Below are 15,062 nucleotides of genomic sequence, written 5' to 3' on the forward strand. Positions count from 1 at the left end.
TAAGAAGTATTTTTATGAGTTCTATGAGAATTTCATATAATTTACCCTGATCTTGCTCGACATCCCCACCCAAATCTCCACAAATCCACAGACCTTCCTACTCACCCAACTTCGAGTTCTTTGGTTTCTTTTAAAGCTGTGAAGTCCACTTTATATTACTGAATACTCTTCTGAGGAGGCCCTGTCCCAAACATGCTCAGCCAAACCAGGAATCACACAATCAGTGAAAACTGACCCTTCTCTCAGCAGCCATCAAATGACAGCCGTTCCTCAGTTGGCGGAGGGTCCTCATGTCCACCTTTCCCACCGCCACTGTAAAACTTTGTGTGGCTTGAGTGTGCACAGGTCTTGCTCACACTTTTACCTCATGTGAGCAGCTGTGCTGCTCTATCCAGAAAACACTATTTTCTTGAACTTATCACCACCTCTGGCAGTTACAACCTGCTGTCTCTTCTGACAAAGTCTGGTATGATCTGGACAACCCGTTTAGGGCTGCGCACTCCAAGCTGTCTCCTTCTCTGTGGATTGACCACCTGGAAAACCTGTGGACTACTGTCTGTGCAAAACGAAGCATTTTGAGGAAGGATGAGCAATGCACAGATCTATAGGCATAGTGAAGTCACTAGGAATCACCTTAATATGATGACAGTATCTTCCACCCCGTCCATTTCAGAAGTCTCTTCTTCAGTCTTGTGGGGGAGAGGGCTTTGTAAACAGTGTTTGATTGTTTTAAACACTGGCATGTGTGCTTGTGTGAAGCTGATGGGTTAAGAGAGAACTCGTTTTATCTAGAATTGCTTTTGGAAGGATCAGGGGAGCTGTGTGTCTGTCTTCATCCATTCTGCCCACAATGATCCAACATGTAGCTCTGGGTAATAATAATTTTAATTCACTGTTGTATTTGTCTTTGGGGCAGGCTTTCTACCCTGTGGAACACCCAGTAGATGTTACTTTTGGTGATATACTGGCAGCCAGATGTGTGTTCACGGGTGAAGGAAGGACAGAAGCCACCCACATCGGGTAAGAAGCTGCGCCTCCCATTCATTTATACCAGGTTAAGCAATGGTGGTTAAGCCATGGTTATTGGGAACAGTTATCTCTAAATGCATTGTACACTTTCAGTATCATGAGCCTTTATGGCAAAGTGGCCTTGTATTTGGAACTGATTGCTTTGGAAAAACCCTAGAAAGTGGCGTCACTTGTGAACATTTCTTTCATAAGAGTCATTTTGTTCTTTTTAAGCCTAATCAGACTGACCCTCGTGCTCATAGTTCTTTAGGTGTGCTGATTTCCAGTATGAGATTCTCAGTTGCTTTTCTACAAGGGAAGTATGCGATCCCTTCCCTTTCCAATACGAAATGCTAACATAACTACTCTTCAAAATGCCAAAGCCCCTTTAAATAATTCTAATTTGTATCATAAAACATATTGACAACTTCAAAAGCATTAAGGACTTTTAAAAAAAATTAGAGGGCTGGAGAGATGGCTCAGCAGTTAAGAGCACTGACTGCTCTTCCAGAGGTCCTGAGTCAATTCCCAGCAACCACATGGTGGCTCACAAACATCTGTAAATGGATCCATTGCCCCTTTCTGGTGTGACAGACACACATATAAAATAAATATAAAACAAAATAAAAGCAATATACAGCAAACCAGTAGTCAACATCAAACTAAATAGTGAGAAACTTGAAGCAATCCCGCTAAAATCAGGGACTAGACAAGGCTATCCCCGCTCTCCCCCTACCTATTCAATATAGTACTAGAAATACTAACCAGAGCAATCAGACAGCAAAAAGAGGTCAGAGGAATACAAATTGGAAGGAAGAAGTCAAATATCACTACTTGCAGATGATATGATAGTATACTTAAGTGACCCCAAAAATTCCAAAGGGAAACTGCTAAACCTGATGAACACCTTCAGCAAAGTGGCTGGATATAGAACTAACTCAACCAAATTGATAGCCTTTCTCTACTCAAAGGACAAACAGGCTGAGAAAGAAATTAGAGAATTGACACCCTTCACAATAGTTACAAAGACTATAAAATACCTTGGTGTGACCCAAAACCAAGCAAGTGAAGAATCTGTATGACAAGAACTTCAAGTCTTTGAAGAAGACATCAGAAGATTGAAAGATCTCCCATGCTCATGGACTAGAAGGATCAACATAGTAAAAAAAAATGGCCATCTTGCCTAAGGCAATCTACAAATTGAATTTAATCCCCATCAAAATTCCAACTCAGTTCTTCATAGAGTTAGAAAAAGCAATTTCCAAATTCATTTGGAATAATAAAAACCCTAGGATAGCAAAAACCATTCTCAGTTAAAAAAAAATTTTTTTTGTAGGATCACCATCCCTGACCTCAAGCTGTTTACAGATCAATTGTGATAAAAAAAAAAAAAAAAAAAAAAAAAAAAAAAAAAAAAAAAAAAAAAAAACTGCCTGGTATTGGCACAGAGACAGGCAGGTAAACCAATGGAATAGAATCGAAGACCCAGAAATGAACCCACACACCTATGGTCACTTAATCTTTGACAAAGAAGATAAAAACATTCAATTAGAAAAGGACAGCATCTTCAACAAATGGTGTTGGTTCAACTGGCAGTCATTATGCAGAAATATGAAAATCTATCCCTTCTTGTCTCCCTGTACAAAGCTCAAGTCCAAATGAATCAAAGACCTCCACATAAAATGAGGTGCACTGAAACTAATAGAGAAAGTGGGAAGAGCTTAGAACCAATAGGAACAAGGAAAATTTTCCTAAAGAGAACACCAATGGCTTATGCACTGAGATCAAGAATTGACTAATGGGACATCATGAAATTGCAAAGCTTCTGTAAGGCCAAAGACACTGTCAAAAAGAGAAAACAGCAACCAACAGATTGGGAAAAGATATTTACCAATCCTACATCTGATAGAGGGCTAGTATCCAATATATACAAAGAACTCAAAAAGTTAGATGCCAGAGAATCAAATAATCCTCTTAAAAATGGGGTACAAAGCTAAACAAAGAATTCTCAACTGAGGGATATCAAATGGCTGAGAAGCACCTCAAGAAATGCTCAACATCCCTAGTCATCAGGGAAATGCAAATGAAAATAACCCTGAGATTCCACCTCATACTAGTCAGAATGGCTAAGATCAAAAACTCAGGTGATAGCAGATGCTGGCGAGGATGTGGAGGAAGAGGAACACTTCTTCACTGTTGGTGGGGTTGCAAGCTAATACAACCACTCTGGAAATCTGTCTGGCGATACCTCAGAAAATTGGACATAGTCCTACCTGAGGACTCAGCTATACCACACCTGGGCATATACCCAAAAGTAGCTCCAACAGTTAACAAGGACACATGCTCAACAATGTTCACAGCAGTTTTATGTTCCAGAAGCTGGAAAGAACCTAGATGTCCTTCAACAGAGGAATGGATACAGAAATTGTGGTACATTTATACAATGGAGTACTACTCAGCTATTAAAAACGCGTTCATAAAATTTCTAGACAAATGGATGGAACTTGAAGTTATCGTCCTGAGCGAGGTAACCCAGTCACAAAAGAGCACTCATGGTATGTACTCACTGATAAGCGGATACTAACCCAACAAGCTTGGAACACCCAAGAAACCATCCACAGGACTTATGAAGCTCAAAAAGAAGGAAGACCAGTATGTGGATGCCTCAGTCCTTTTTAGAAGAGAAAACAAAACAGGAAAGGAAATGCAAGGTCAAATAGAGGAGCAAGGATTAAAAACAAGATCTACAGAGACTGCATCACCTGGAGAACCACGCCATATGCAGCCACCAAACCCAAGCACTATTGCTGATGCCAAGAAGTGTTTACTGGCAGGAACCAGACATGGATGTCTCCTCAGAGGCTCTCCCAGAGTCATACAGATACAGATGAGAATGCTTGCAGCTCACAATCAGACTGAACACGGGGACCCCAGTGAAAGAGCTAGAGAAAGGACTGAAAAAACTGAAAGGTTTGCACCCGCATGGGAAGAACAACATCATCAACCAGCCAAGGCACTGAGGTGGAGAGGGTGATTGGGAGAGGGAGCACCTTCATGGAAGCAAGTTGATGGGGAGGAGGGAGGAGAGGTGGGGGGAGAGGTTATAACATTTGAAGTGTAAATACAGAGAATATGCAATAAAATTGAAAAAAAACAAGGAAAAAATAAATCTTTAAAAATAAATTAGAAATGTAAAGTGAAAGACAAACGTTCGGGCTTCTGTTAGGAACGGATGCAAGTGCGTCCTCTGCGTGCCGCTCTAGACGCAGAGCTGCTTTCTGAGTGCACTGGGAAGCTTCCGAGATGATACACAGAAGACTGTTCAGAAGAGTGATGACTTCCAGCTGGAGTGACACTGGAGACCAGAGGGCAAAGACGGGAGCATGTGATTTTCATGAAGATGGTTTTCTTAGAAGATGGTTTTCCATTTTATCATTTGTATTATAGAAGCTTTCAGGCAGCTTTCCTAGTGTATTCCTTAAACTTTGGGAGAAGACTGGAGAAAATCAATACACGTATTGACATGTGGGAAAGGAAACTAGGTCAATATAGACACAAGTACCCTGGAAAGAGGGACGGGCCGTGCACTGTGTGAGTCTTTGACAGGTGAGGTGACAGGACGCAGAGAGTATTTATTGATCAGCTGCGCTCTGTTCAGTGCCCTTGTGGGGCCACAGCAATGGCAGTTAAATGCCAGAGGTTACTTTGTTAACCTTCTCAGAAAGTAAAGCACGTAGTTCAAAACAAACGCTTTCAGAGTGCCACATGTATTGATTCACAAGCTTAAGTGTGAGGCAGTAAAGGATTTGGATCCTCCAGGACCTTAACCCTTTGGGTAGGGGCATAATTACACCCGTGGCCAGACTGGATCAGGAGTTTCCTCTCTGAGGTAATTTCCACCATAGGCATTAACGGCTTGTTACGGTGCCAGAAGGAGAAACCAGATTGGTCCCCGGCGACTTATTTCAGGTTCATGAGTCTAGAATAATTCTAGTCTTTTTAAAATTGTACATTTTGTTTTAAAATAATACTCTAAAATGAGGACATTACTCTATCCTTTTGTAACTCTCTGGTGAGATAAAGTAAACACTATTTTTAATACAGATGAAATAGAAAGGGATTATGGCAAAGTAAGTTATTAGATGAGTCTGAATTTTGAATGTTTAATTTATACTAATGTATTAAATGAATATACTTTCTTCAGAAGAATAATAAACTAATAAGACATGTTTGAAAAACTCTGATGGTAAATAAAATTTTTATTATAATGTATAATATATGTGCATATGATGTTTAATGTGCCTTTTAAGTTTAGAAAAGCTACTGTCTATAGTGTCTCTGTGTTTTGTGCATTAACAGGTGTAGTCTCCACAGTAAGGTAGGATGACAGCTGAAAATGTAATCAGCAAAGAAAAAAAGATTTTTTATTAAATTATTGTTTGTAAACCCCCTTCTTTTTCTTTTCTCACCCAAGACACACACACCACACACCACACACACACACAGTCCACAAGCTCACTGGATGTAGGTCTGACCCAGAGCTTGAAGCCGTTTGCTACAAATCATAGTTGCTCCAGGCTACTTGGGAGCCACATGATGTTTTTTAGAGAATTATAAACCTGACTTTGGAAGCATTTGAAACCACACTGGCTTTGCCCCAGAAGTAAGATTTTTCAGTTAATTATTTACATTAGCCAAGTTAGAATCTTGTAATCTTAAAATTTTCTGACTAGAGAAATGTTTCCTTAGATGAAAAAAATCATAATTAACTATGAAAAGGCATTTTAAAAATGGAAACTTAGGCTTCCTATCAGAGATTTATTTCAAAATATTGCCGCCGAGAAATAGACACAAGTGCGGTGCTGCTGAGACGGGAACAGGAGGATCACAGGTTTGAGGACTTTCTGGGATACATGGTGAGTTCAAAGTCAACCTTGACTCTGATTTCACTTCATCCAAAGATAATGTCTCAAAACAAAGGGAATAGGTTGATTTAGCAATCTGCATGTCTACTATGAGGGAACAGAAAAGAAAATGTGCCGTATTGCACAGTGGGACCCTGTTCATCCTGTGAAGAAAAAGGGAAAATTGATTTGTTACAACATAGATGAATCTGACTTTGTGCTAAGTAAAGTAAGTGAGGCACAGAGAAACAAATACCGAATGATAAGACTGCTCAAGACATTAGATTTATTTGGAGTGTGTGTGTGTGTGTGTGTGTGTGAGAGAGAGAGAGAGAGAGAGAGAGAGAGAGAGTCAGTGTGTGTGAGTGTGTGTGTATGTGTGTGTGTGAATTGTGTGTGAATGTGTGTGAGGGGTTGTGTGAGTGTGTATGTGAGTGTATGTGTGTGTGTGTGTGAGTGTATGTCTGTGTATGTGAGTGTGTGTGTGTGTATGTGTGTGTGTGTGTGTGTGTGTGTGTATGTGTGTGTGTAAACAGTAAACAGGTGTCCTTCCACGTGTGGAAGTCAGAGAACCACTAGGAGGAGTCTGTTCTCTCTTTATACCCTTGGGTCCCAGGGATTGAACTCAGAACCTTAGGCTTGTTGGCAGGTGCTTTTATCCACTGAGCTTGTCACTCAGTCTTACATTTACATGTGCAATCTAGAAATGCTGAAGAGTTAGAGTAACAGTTAGCAGGACTCAGAGGTAGAGTTAAAGTAGGACTGAGGAGAAATGGTTGGTTGAAGAGTACACATTTTTAAATAGACAAGAAAATAGCTTTTTTATTTTCTGTTAGGCAACACAGTGACTATATATAATAATGTATATTTTAAATGAATACATTTCACGTACCTGAGTATGAAAAAGTGATAGTTCTACAAGGTGGTGGATGCACCAAAGGATGTTATTTGCTGTATGCACATGCTAAAACATGATATTGCTCCTTATACATCAAACTAAGGTTTGTTAATAAAAACTAGTGTTAAATGTACTCCTTAAACAGTTGTATTTAAGTCTAGATAAATTAACAAATGTACGGAATGATAAAATGTTACACACACACACACACACACACACACACACACACGCTCACATTTATCTTAAATTACAGAGTAATATACCTTAAAGAAGAAACTGTATAAAGTATACAGTAATAACATTGTTCCTTTGAATCTCTGAGGAAGCACTACTTCATGTCTGATTGAGGTACATAGTTTACATTCAGGGAGACACTACTCTAGATTAATTTCAAATGTTTAGCCAAGTTTAAACAGTTAGAATCTATTTAAGTTAGTCAATTAGACTAATTAAGTCAGCTAATCACCCCAAAAAAAACTTTAAATATCTAACTCCTGATGCTCTTCAGACAGCGTTTATCAGTTTAGTCAACTTAGTGGTCATAGTTTCCGCTTGAAATGTGTTATTTTATGACAATATAAACAGAAGAGAATAATGACAGTTTATAGACGATATTGTCCTAAACAAACAAAGCACGTTAGTTACCATTTTAATCCATCATTCACGGTTCCCGCATCACCTTTTTCCTCCAGCCCCAGCTTCTTCCTTCCTACCTCATGTCAGTTTATTAGTCATCATTTCTAAGTGCAATATTTACAAGGTAGAACAAGGTAGAAGATATATGATGAATAATTACCCCTTATTGCACATCTTTAAAAGCACTAGGCTTTCATAAGACAAAATCTCTAACATTTTATATTAGTTTCCCAAATTAGTGTGGCCCATTTTGGTTGTATTTAAACCCAGCTTCTGTTGATAGTAAGAAATGGGACAAGGGGAGATACCACTATGTTTGGAGAATGTCACTGCCTGCAACCTATGCATGTCCTACAAACATGGGAGTTTTCTAGTGAATCGTTTCGAATACTTGGCACTTTCTTAAATTGCTATTATGTACCTTTGTATTAGGAAATATTATTATAAAAGCCTCCATGAGTCTGAGGTAAATACAAATAACTATTTTTCAGAAATATCACTAAAATATTTGCATTTGAACTAAATCATCATTCAACAGTATGGTGTATCAGAACCAGAGTATCAGAACATGATAAATTAAAGACAATTATTCAGCTAGAGCATTCTTCAATCACTATTCATTTCTGGAGTTTTCTGTCTTTCCAGGCCCACCAAAACATATCAGATTTAAAGCTACTAATATGAAGTATGCTTGTATAAAGATGAAATCCTCACATGGGCACTTGATTGTGAAACAAGTGTCCTTCTGTGATGTTGGAAGTTTGCTGGTACCCACGTCCATCATCTTAGTGAATACATAGGTACTGGGAATGTTTAAACAGCAAGGCGCGCAGGCAGACACGTGACCAGAGCCTTCCTCCACTACTGTCCCATTAGAAAAACTGTCCAGATGAGCAGTTGAATTGCATATGATGACCTCCAAGGAAAGCAGTGGTCCATGTTTGCTGTTGTTGTTTTGAGGAGGAAGCACAGGAATGATTGTGGGATAGAACTAAGAAGCTGTGCTTCTGCTGTGACAGTGTGACTCCTAACATCCTCAGCAACTAATGGGCTGCCTGTCAGATGGGAAGAGGATCTCAGCTCCCTGGACTACAACTCCAGTTAATGACACATAGGAATTAAGCATATTTCTTTTATCCAGCCTTTCCAGGAGAATTTTTCTCAGCATAACGATTTTTTTAATTGAACAACTATATTTTAAAAAACAAAGATAAGTGTACCGATTTTAAAAGCATTTTTGCATAAAACTATATGAATACATTTTTGTCAGTACTTGATTTTTTTAAAGGTTTGCTAGTATGCTGCATTAAAATCTTACTAGTTAAAATGAGCATAAATTACATGTAAAACAAGAGGTAACCTGGAAACAGTCAAAGTTTTCTTGGTGTGTAAAGATTAAGCATAATGGTTTTTCATTTTCTTATTTTTGTTTTTTTGGCCGTTGTTTTTCTTGACCTTCATATAGTCTGTGAGTTGTTTCTGGGGTGTTCAGAGCTTTCTGGGGTTAGTATTCCATTATCAGTGACTGAATATTATGTCTGTTCTGTTGTGACTGGGTTACCTCACTCAGAATGATATTCTCTAGATGCATCCATTTTCTTAAGAATTTCATAAAGTCATTGTTTCAAATACTTGAGCAGTACTCCATTGTGTAAATATACCACAATTTTTGTATCCATTCATCTACTGAAGGACATCTGGGTTCTGTCCAGCTTCGGGCTACTATAATTATAAATAGGGCTGCTATGAACATTGTAGTGCATGTGTCTTTGTTGTATGTTAGAGTTTCTCTGGGGTATATGCCCAGAAGTGGAATAACTGAGTCTTCAGGTAGTACTATGTCCAATTTTCTGAGGAACTGCCAGACTGATTTCCAGAGTGGTTGTACCAGTTTACAACCCCACCAACAGTGGAGAAGTGTTCTTCTTTCTCCGCAACCTTGCCAGCATCTGTTGTCATCTGAGTTTTGGATCTTGGCCAATCTGACTGGTGTGAGGTGGAATCTCAGGGTTGTTTTGATTTGCATTTCCCTGATGGCTAATGATGTCGAGCACTTCCTTAGATGCTTCTCAGCCATTTGATATTCCTCAATTGAGAAATTTTGTTTAAGTCTGTACCCCATTTTTAATAGGGTTGTTTGATTCTCTGGAGTCTAACTTCTTGAGTTCTTTGTATACCTTGGATGTTAGGCCTCTAACAGATGTGAGGTTGGTAAAGATCTTTTCCCAATCTATTGGCTGCCGACTTGTTTCCTTGACAGTGTCTTTAGCCTTACAGAAACTTTGCAATCTCATTAACTCCCATTTGTCGATATTTGACCTTAGAGCTTGAGCCATTGGTGTTCTGTTCAGGAAATTTTCTCCTGTGCCTATATGTTCTAAAAAAAAGTAGGAAAGGTTTTCACTACTTTCTCTTCTAATAGTTTCAGTGTACCTGGTTTGATGTGAAGATCTTTGATCCACTTGCACTTGAGCTTTGTACAAGGAGATAAGAAAGGGTCTGTTTTCATTCTTCTGCATGCTGAGTGCCAGTTGGACCAGCACCATTTGTTGAAGAGGCTGTCCTTTTTCCATTAAATGTTTATAGCTCCTTTGTCAAAAATCAGGTGACCATATATGTGAGGGCTCATTTCTGGATCTTCTATTTTATTCCATTGATCCACATGCCTATTTCTGTACCAGTACCATGCAGTTTTAGCATAATTACCTTGTAATATAGGTTGAGGTCAGGGATGATGATTCCTGCAGATGTTTTCTTGTTGTTGAGGATGGATTTTACTATTCTAGGTCTTTTGTTATTCCAGACGAAATTGCACTCTTTCCAACTCTATGAAGAATTGGGTTGTAATTTGATGGGGATTGCATTGAATTTGTAGATGGCTTTTGGTAAGATGGCCATTTTTACAATGTTGATCTTTCCACTCCATGAGCATGGGAGATCTTTCCATTTTCTGAGATCTTCCTCGATTTCCTTCTTTAGAGATTTGAAGTTCTTGTTATACAGGTCCTTCACTTGCTTAGAGTCACACCAAGGTATTTCATATTGTTTGTAACTATTGTGAACAGTATCTTTTACCTTATTTCTTTCTCGGCATGTTTTTACTTTGAGGAGAGGAAGGCTACGGATTTGTTTTTGTTAATTTTATATTCAGCCACTCTGCTGAACTTGTTTATTAGCTGTAGAAGTTCTCTGCTGGAATTTTTAGGGTCACTTACATACACTATCACATCATCTGCAAACAGTGATGTTTTTACTTCTTTTTTTCCAATTTGTATCCCTTTGATTTCCTTTTGCTGTCTAATTGCTCCAGCCAGGACTTCCAGTACTATGTAGAATAGGTAGGGGGAGAGTGGGCAGCCTTGTCTAGTCCCTGATTTTAGTGGGATTGCTTCAATTTTCTCACCATTAAGTTTTATGTTGGCTATTTGTTTGCTGTATATTGCTTTTATTATATTTAGGTATGGGCCTTGGATTCATGTTCTTTCCAAAACTTTTAACATGAAGGGGTGCTGAATTATGTCAAATGCTTTCTCAGCATCTAGTGAGATTACCACATGGTTTTTTTGTTTGAGTTTGTTTATATGGTGGATTACATTGACTGATTTCTGTATATTAAACCATCCCTGCATCCCAGGGATGAAGCCTACTTGATCATGGTGAATGATCATTTTGATGTGTTCATGGATTTGGTTTGCAAGGATTTTGTTGAGTATTTTTGCATCAATGTTCATAACTGAGATTGGTCTGAAGTTCTCTTTCCTTGTAGGGTCTTTCTGTGGTTTAGGAACGAGGGTTATTGTGGCCTTGGAAAATGAGTTAGGTAGTGTTCTATCTGACTCCATTTTATGGAATAGTTTGGAGAGTATTGGTATTAGGTCATCCATAAATGTCTGATATTATTCTGCCCTGAACCCATCTGGGCCTTGGCCTTTTTTTTTTTTTTTTTTTTTTTTTTTTTTTTTTTTTTTTTTTTGGTTGGGAGGCTTTTGATGACTGCTTCTATTTCTTTAGGTGTTATGGGATTATTTAGATGGTTTACCTTGTCTTGGTTTAACTTTAGTATCTGGTACCTGTCTAGAAATTCATCTATTTCCTCCAGATTTTCCAGCTTTGTTGAGTATAGGCTTTTGTAGTAGGATCTGTTGATTTCTTGAATTTCCTCAGTTTCAGTTGTTATGTCTCCACTTTCCTTTCTTATTTTGTTCATTTGAATACTCTCTCTTTGCCCTCTAGTTAGTCTGGCTAAGGGTTTATCAATCTTGTTAATTTTCTCAAATAACCTGTGATGGTTCTCTTTATTTCAACTTGAAAGAAGGTAGTCATTGAAGAGAAAGGAGCATTGATTGAGAAAATTCTTTCATCATATAGGGCTGTAGGCAGCCCTATAGGACATTTTCTTATTTAGTGATTGATGAATGAATGAATGCTAAGCCCACTGCAGGTGGTGCTATTCCTGGGCTGGGATATGAGAAAGCAGGGTACATAAATCATGTGGAGCAAGCCAGTACTCAGTATCCTTCCATGGCCTCTCCATCAGCTCCTGCTTCCAGGTTCCTGCCCTCCTTGAGTTCCTGCCCTGACTACCTTTAATGATATACTATTATGTAAAGTGTACATTAAATAAAACCCTTTCCTCCCCAACTTGCTTTTGATCCCGGGGCTTCATCAAGGCAATAGTGACCCAAACTAGGACATATCCTTAGTCTCTTTATGATTTTATCATGGAGTGTTGGATTTTGTCAAAGGCCTTTTCTACATCTAATAACAGTGGGGGGGGTTGTTTGTTTTTTTCTTTTTTTCAGTATGTTTATGTGGTGAGTTACATTTATTAATTTACCTGTGTTAAACCTTCCCTACATCTCTGGGATAAAACCAACTTGATCATAGTGGAGAATCTTTTTGATGTGTTGTAGAAGTGATTTATATACATGTTTATTGAGACATTTTACATTTAATTTTATAATGAATATTAGCAAATAATATTATTATTTCAGTTGACTCTTTGTGTGGTTTTGTTATCAGGGTAATTGTGACTTCATAAAAAGAAATAGGCAATAAGCCTTCAGTTTTTATTTTATGGAATGACTTGACGAATGTTGGCATTAATTTTTCTTTGAAGGTCTGATAGAATCCTCAGTTCGATCCATCTGGCTCTGGCTTTTGTTTCTTTGTTTGGTTGGTTGGTTGTTGGGAGATTTGTTATTGTTTTCATTTCAGCAGGGGTTCTGGATCTTACATTAGTCAGAGTTTTGAGCAGAATAGAACATCTAGAATGAATCTAAGTATATTAAAAGGGAATTTAGTGCAAAGGCTTATAGGTTTCTCTGGTCCACCAATGTCTGTCTACTGATGAGAAGAGTCTAAGAAAGTGAGCGATGTTCATGCCACGAGGCTGAATGTTTCTGCTTTTCCACAATATCCTTTTCACTCTCAAAGAATTGATTCTCACACCAGTAATGGAATTGTAGATGAACCTGCCTGCAAGAGAGGGGATGCAGGCTAAAAGCAAAAGTAGCTTCCTTCTTCCATGTCCTTCTATTATGGCCTTTTAGAGCACATAATTTTCTGACCAGCTCTAAAACTGTTCAAATATAATTTTGGATGACGTTTTGTCAGCATGAAGAAGTTCACAGAGAGCAGGTGTTGACTTGGGGATGCTTCACTTCCCAATTTGCTTTTATTGGGTGGAAAAGGCAGTTAAAACAGCATGTATCAGACTTGCAGTAGGAAGCCAAATGATTTCTGAAGCACACAGAGTGGTCCTCACTGCTAGAGCTGATTCCACGGTCTCACAGGAACCAGACATTTTCACAGGCATCACACCCGATCTGGAAAAGATTTTTTTTCCTTTTTCTTGCTGATGTCATCTATGTTGCTATGGAAAGGGATTGTCTCATGATGCTGATGGAAAAATCAACACGGATGATTTCTCCAGAGCAAACAGTCTGTGTTAGAAAGCTGTGTTTTGATCAGGCTTGCTAAAAATTGTTCTAACTAATATCCGAAAGGAAATGTTCTTTATCCACATGTTGCTGTGCAAGCCTTCTGACGTGTGTGGATACAAAACGTTAATTACCACAGACAGACTTAGATACCTGGTAGTCTGTGTTGAGTCGGGGGAAGGCATGCTTTGTAAAGGAGCAGGTGTTATTTCTGTTACCTGGAACTGTTTTCTTGGAACTGGCTGTCTCATTGTTCTAAACATCTATACTTAGCATTATCTGTCAGCTGCATAGCACTACTGGGTAGGATGTGCGCTCCTTAGAAAAGGTTGCTCATATTTCCTGGGAATCACTGCTGGGAATCATTCTCCTGTTCCATGCTGCCTAGCTCCAGTCTCAACATCAGATATCAAGGACATACTTATGATGCCTTAGGAGTCACATGACCACAAAAAGGCGCCACGGAATCCCAAACAAGTTTCTAGGCACTGGGCAGTAATTGTGCTTGTAAGTAATATATGAGATTCCTATTGGAGTGTTTTAAATTTATCATCTGTCCTAATTTTGTTTCTGTTGGTTTGATAATATACTCCGATTTAAAAAAAAAAAAAAAAAAAAAAAAAACAGCTTAGGAGGGAAAGGGTTCATTAGCTCATGACTGAAGGTTACAAACTATTTTTGCAGAGAAGGGAAGGTCTGTAGAAATCCAAGCAGTTTGTGACATCCATAGTCAAGAGCAGAGAAAAGATGAATGGACACATACCTCTTAGGCCAGGACCCAAACCCAGGGAATGTGCCACCACTGTTACACCGTTTCTCCCCACATTAATGAAAGAAATCAACCAGTCACCCACAGTCAGGCTGACAGGTGAATCTATCTACATGATTCTCACTGAACACCTTTCCCAGATGTCCAACAACTTTTACTCCCCACTTGACACAGGCTACAGTCATCTGAGAGTGGAGACTCAGCTGAATGATCCAGATCAGATCAGTCTAGCCTCTTGCATTTGGGAAAGTCTCTAGATTCCTAATTGATGAAGGAGAGTCCAGAAACCGTAGATGACACTAAATCTAGGCTGGTGGCCCTGAGCTTATAAGAAAGCCAAGCCTGAGCCACCAGACAGTGTGTCTCTCCATCCTGTCTGCTTTACGTTCTTCCTTGAGCTTCTGCCCCGCCATCTTTTCATAATAGACTATAAGCTGTAAGCTGAAATATATCATCTCCTCCCTATTTAGCTGTTGGTCAGGGAGTTCTCTTCAGTAACAGGGATAAAAGTGGAACACCAGATGACTCTAAATTGTTGCACGTTGATGACTGGAACAAACCAGCACACCCTCATTAAGCAGATGATATAATTGATTTATGTGTAGGTTTTATAACACATTAGGTAAATAAAAACCAAAAGGATTTAGGAGGAAATACCTGGATCTCTGAGCTACTTAAATGCCATTTTCATCGGCAATACTGGGTGATGTCCACAGAGTAACCAGATACTGATACTAGATGTTGGATAGAAATAAGTTCTTGATGTTGGAGACTGTGATGGGCTTCAATGAAGCAGATAAAACAGGTGCAGTTCTTCTCTACTAAGTCCATTGTGGGCAGATGTGCGGGTTGCATTTTTCTTGCATTAAGGATGTGTTAGATATGAATACTTTATATGTTCTTTC

At 38.8% G+C, this 15,062-nt stretch overlaps 1 protein-coding gene across 12 annotated transcripts in view; it reads left to right on the forward strand.

Annotated features, from left to right (window-relative positions):
• The window catches only part of PAM (peptidylglycine alpha-amidating monooxygenase), a 270,816-nt gene that overhangs the window by 196,506 nt on the left and 59,248 nt on the right, over window positions 1-15,062 (forward strand). For all 12 annotated transcript variants that reach the window (XM_080932647.1, XM_080932652.1, XM_080932651.1 and 9 more), the window contains exon 12: window positions 917-1,020. In XM_080932647.1, coding sequence (XP_080788773.1) covers window positions 917-1,020 — 104 coding nt within the window. The remainder of the gene's footprint in view (window positions 1-916; window positions 1,021-15,062) is intronic.

This window comes from Micromys minutus, assembly GCF_963924665.1.
Source record: "Micromys minutus genome assembly, chromosome: 19".
Taxonomy (NCBI): domain Eukaryota; kingdom Metazoa; phylum Chordata; class Mammalia; order Rodentia; family Muridae; genus Micromys; species Micromys minutus.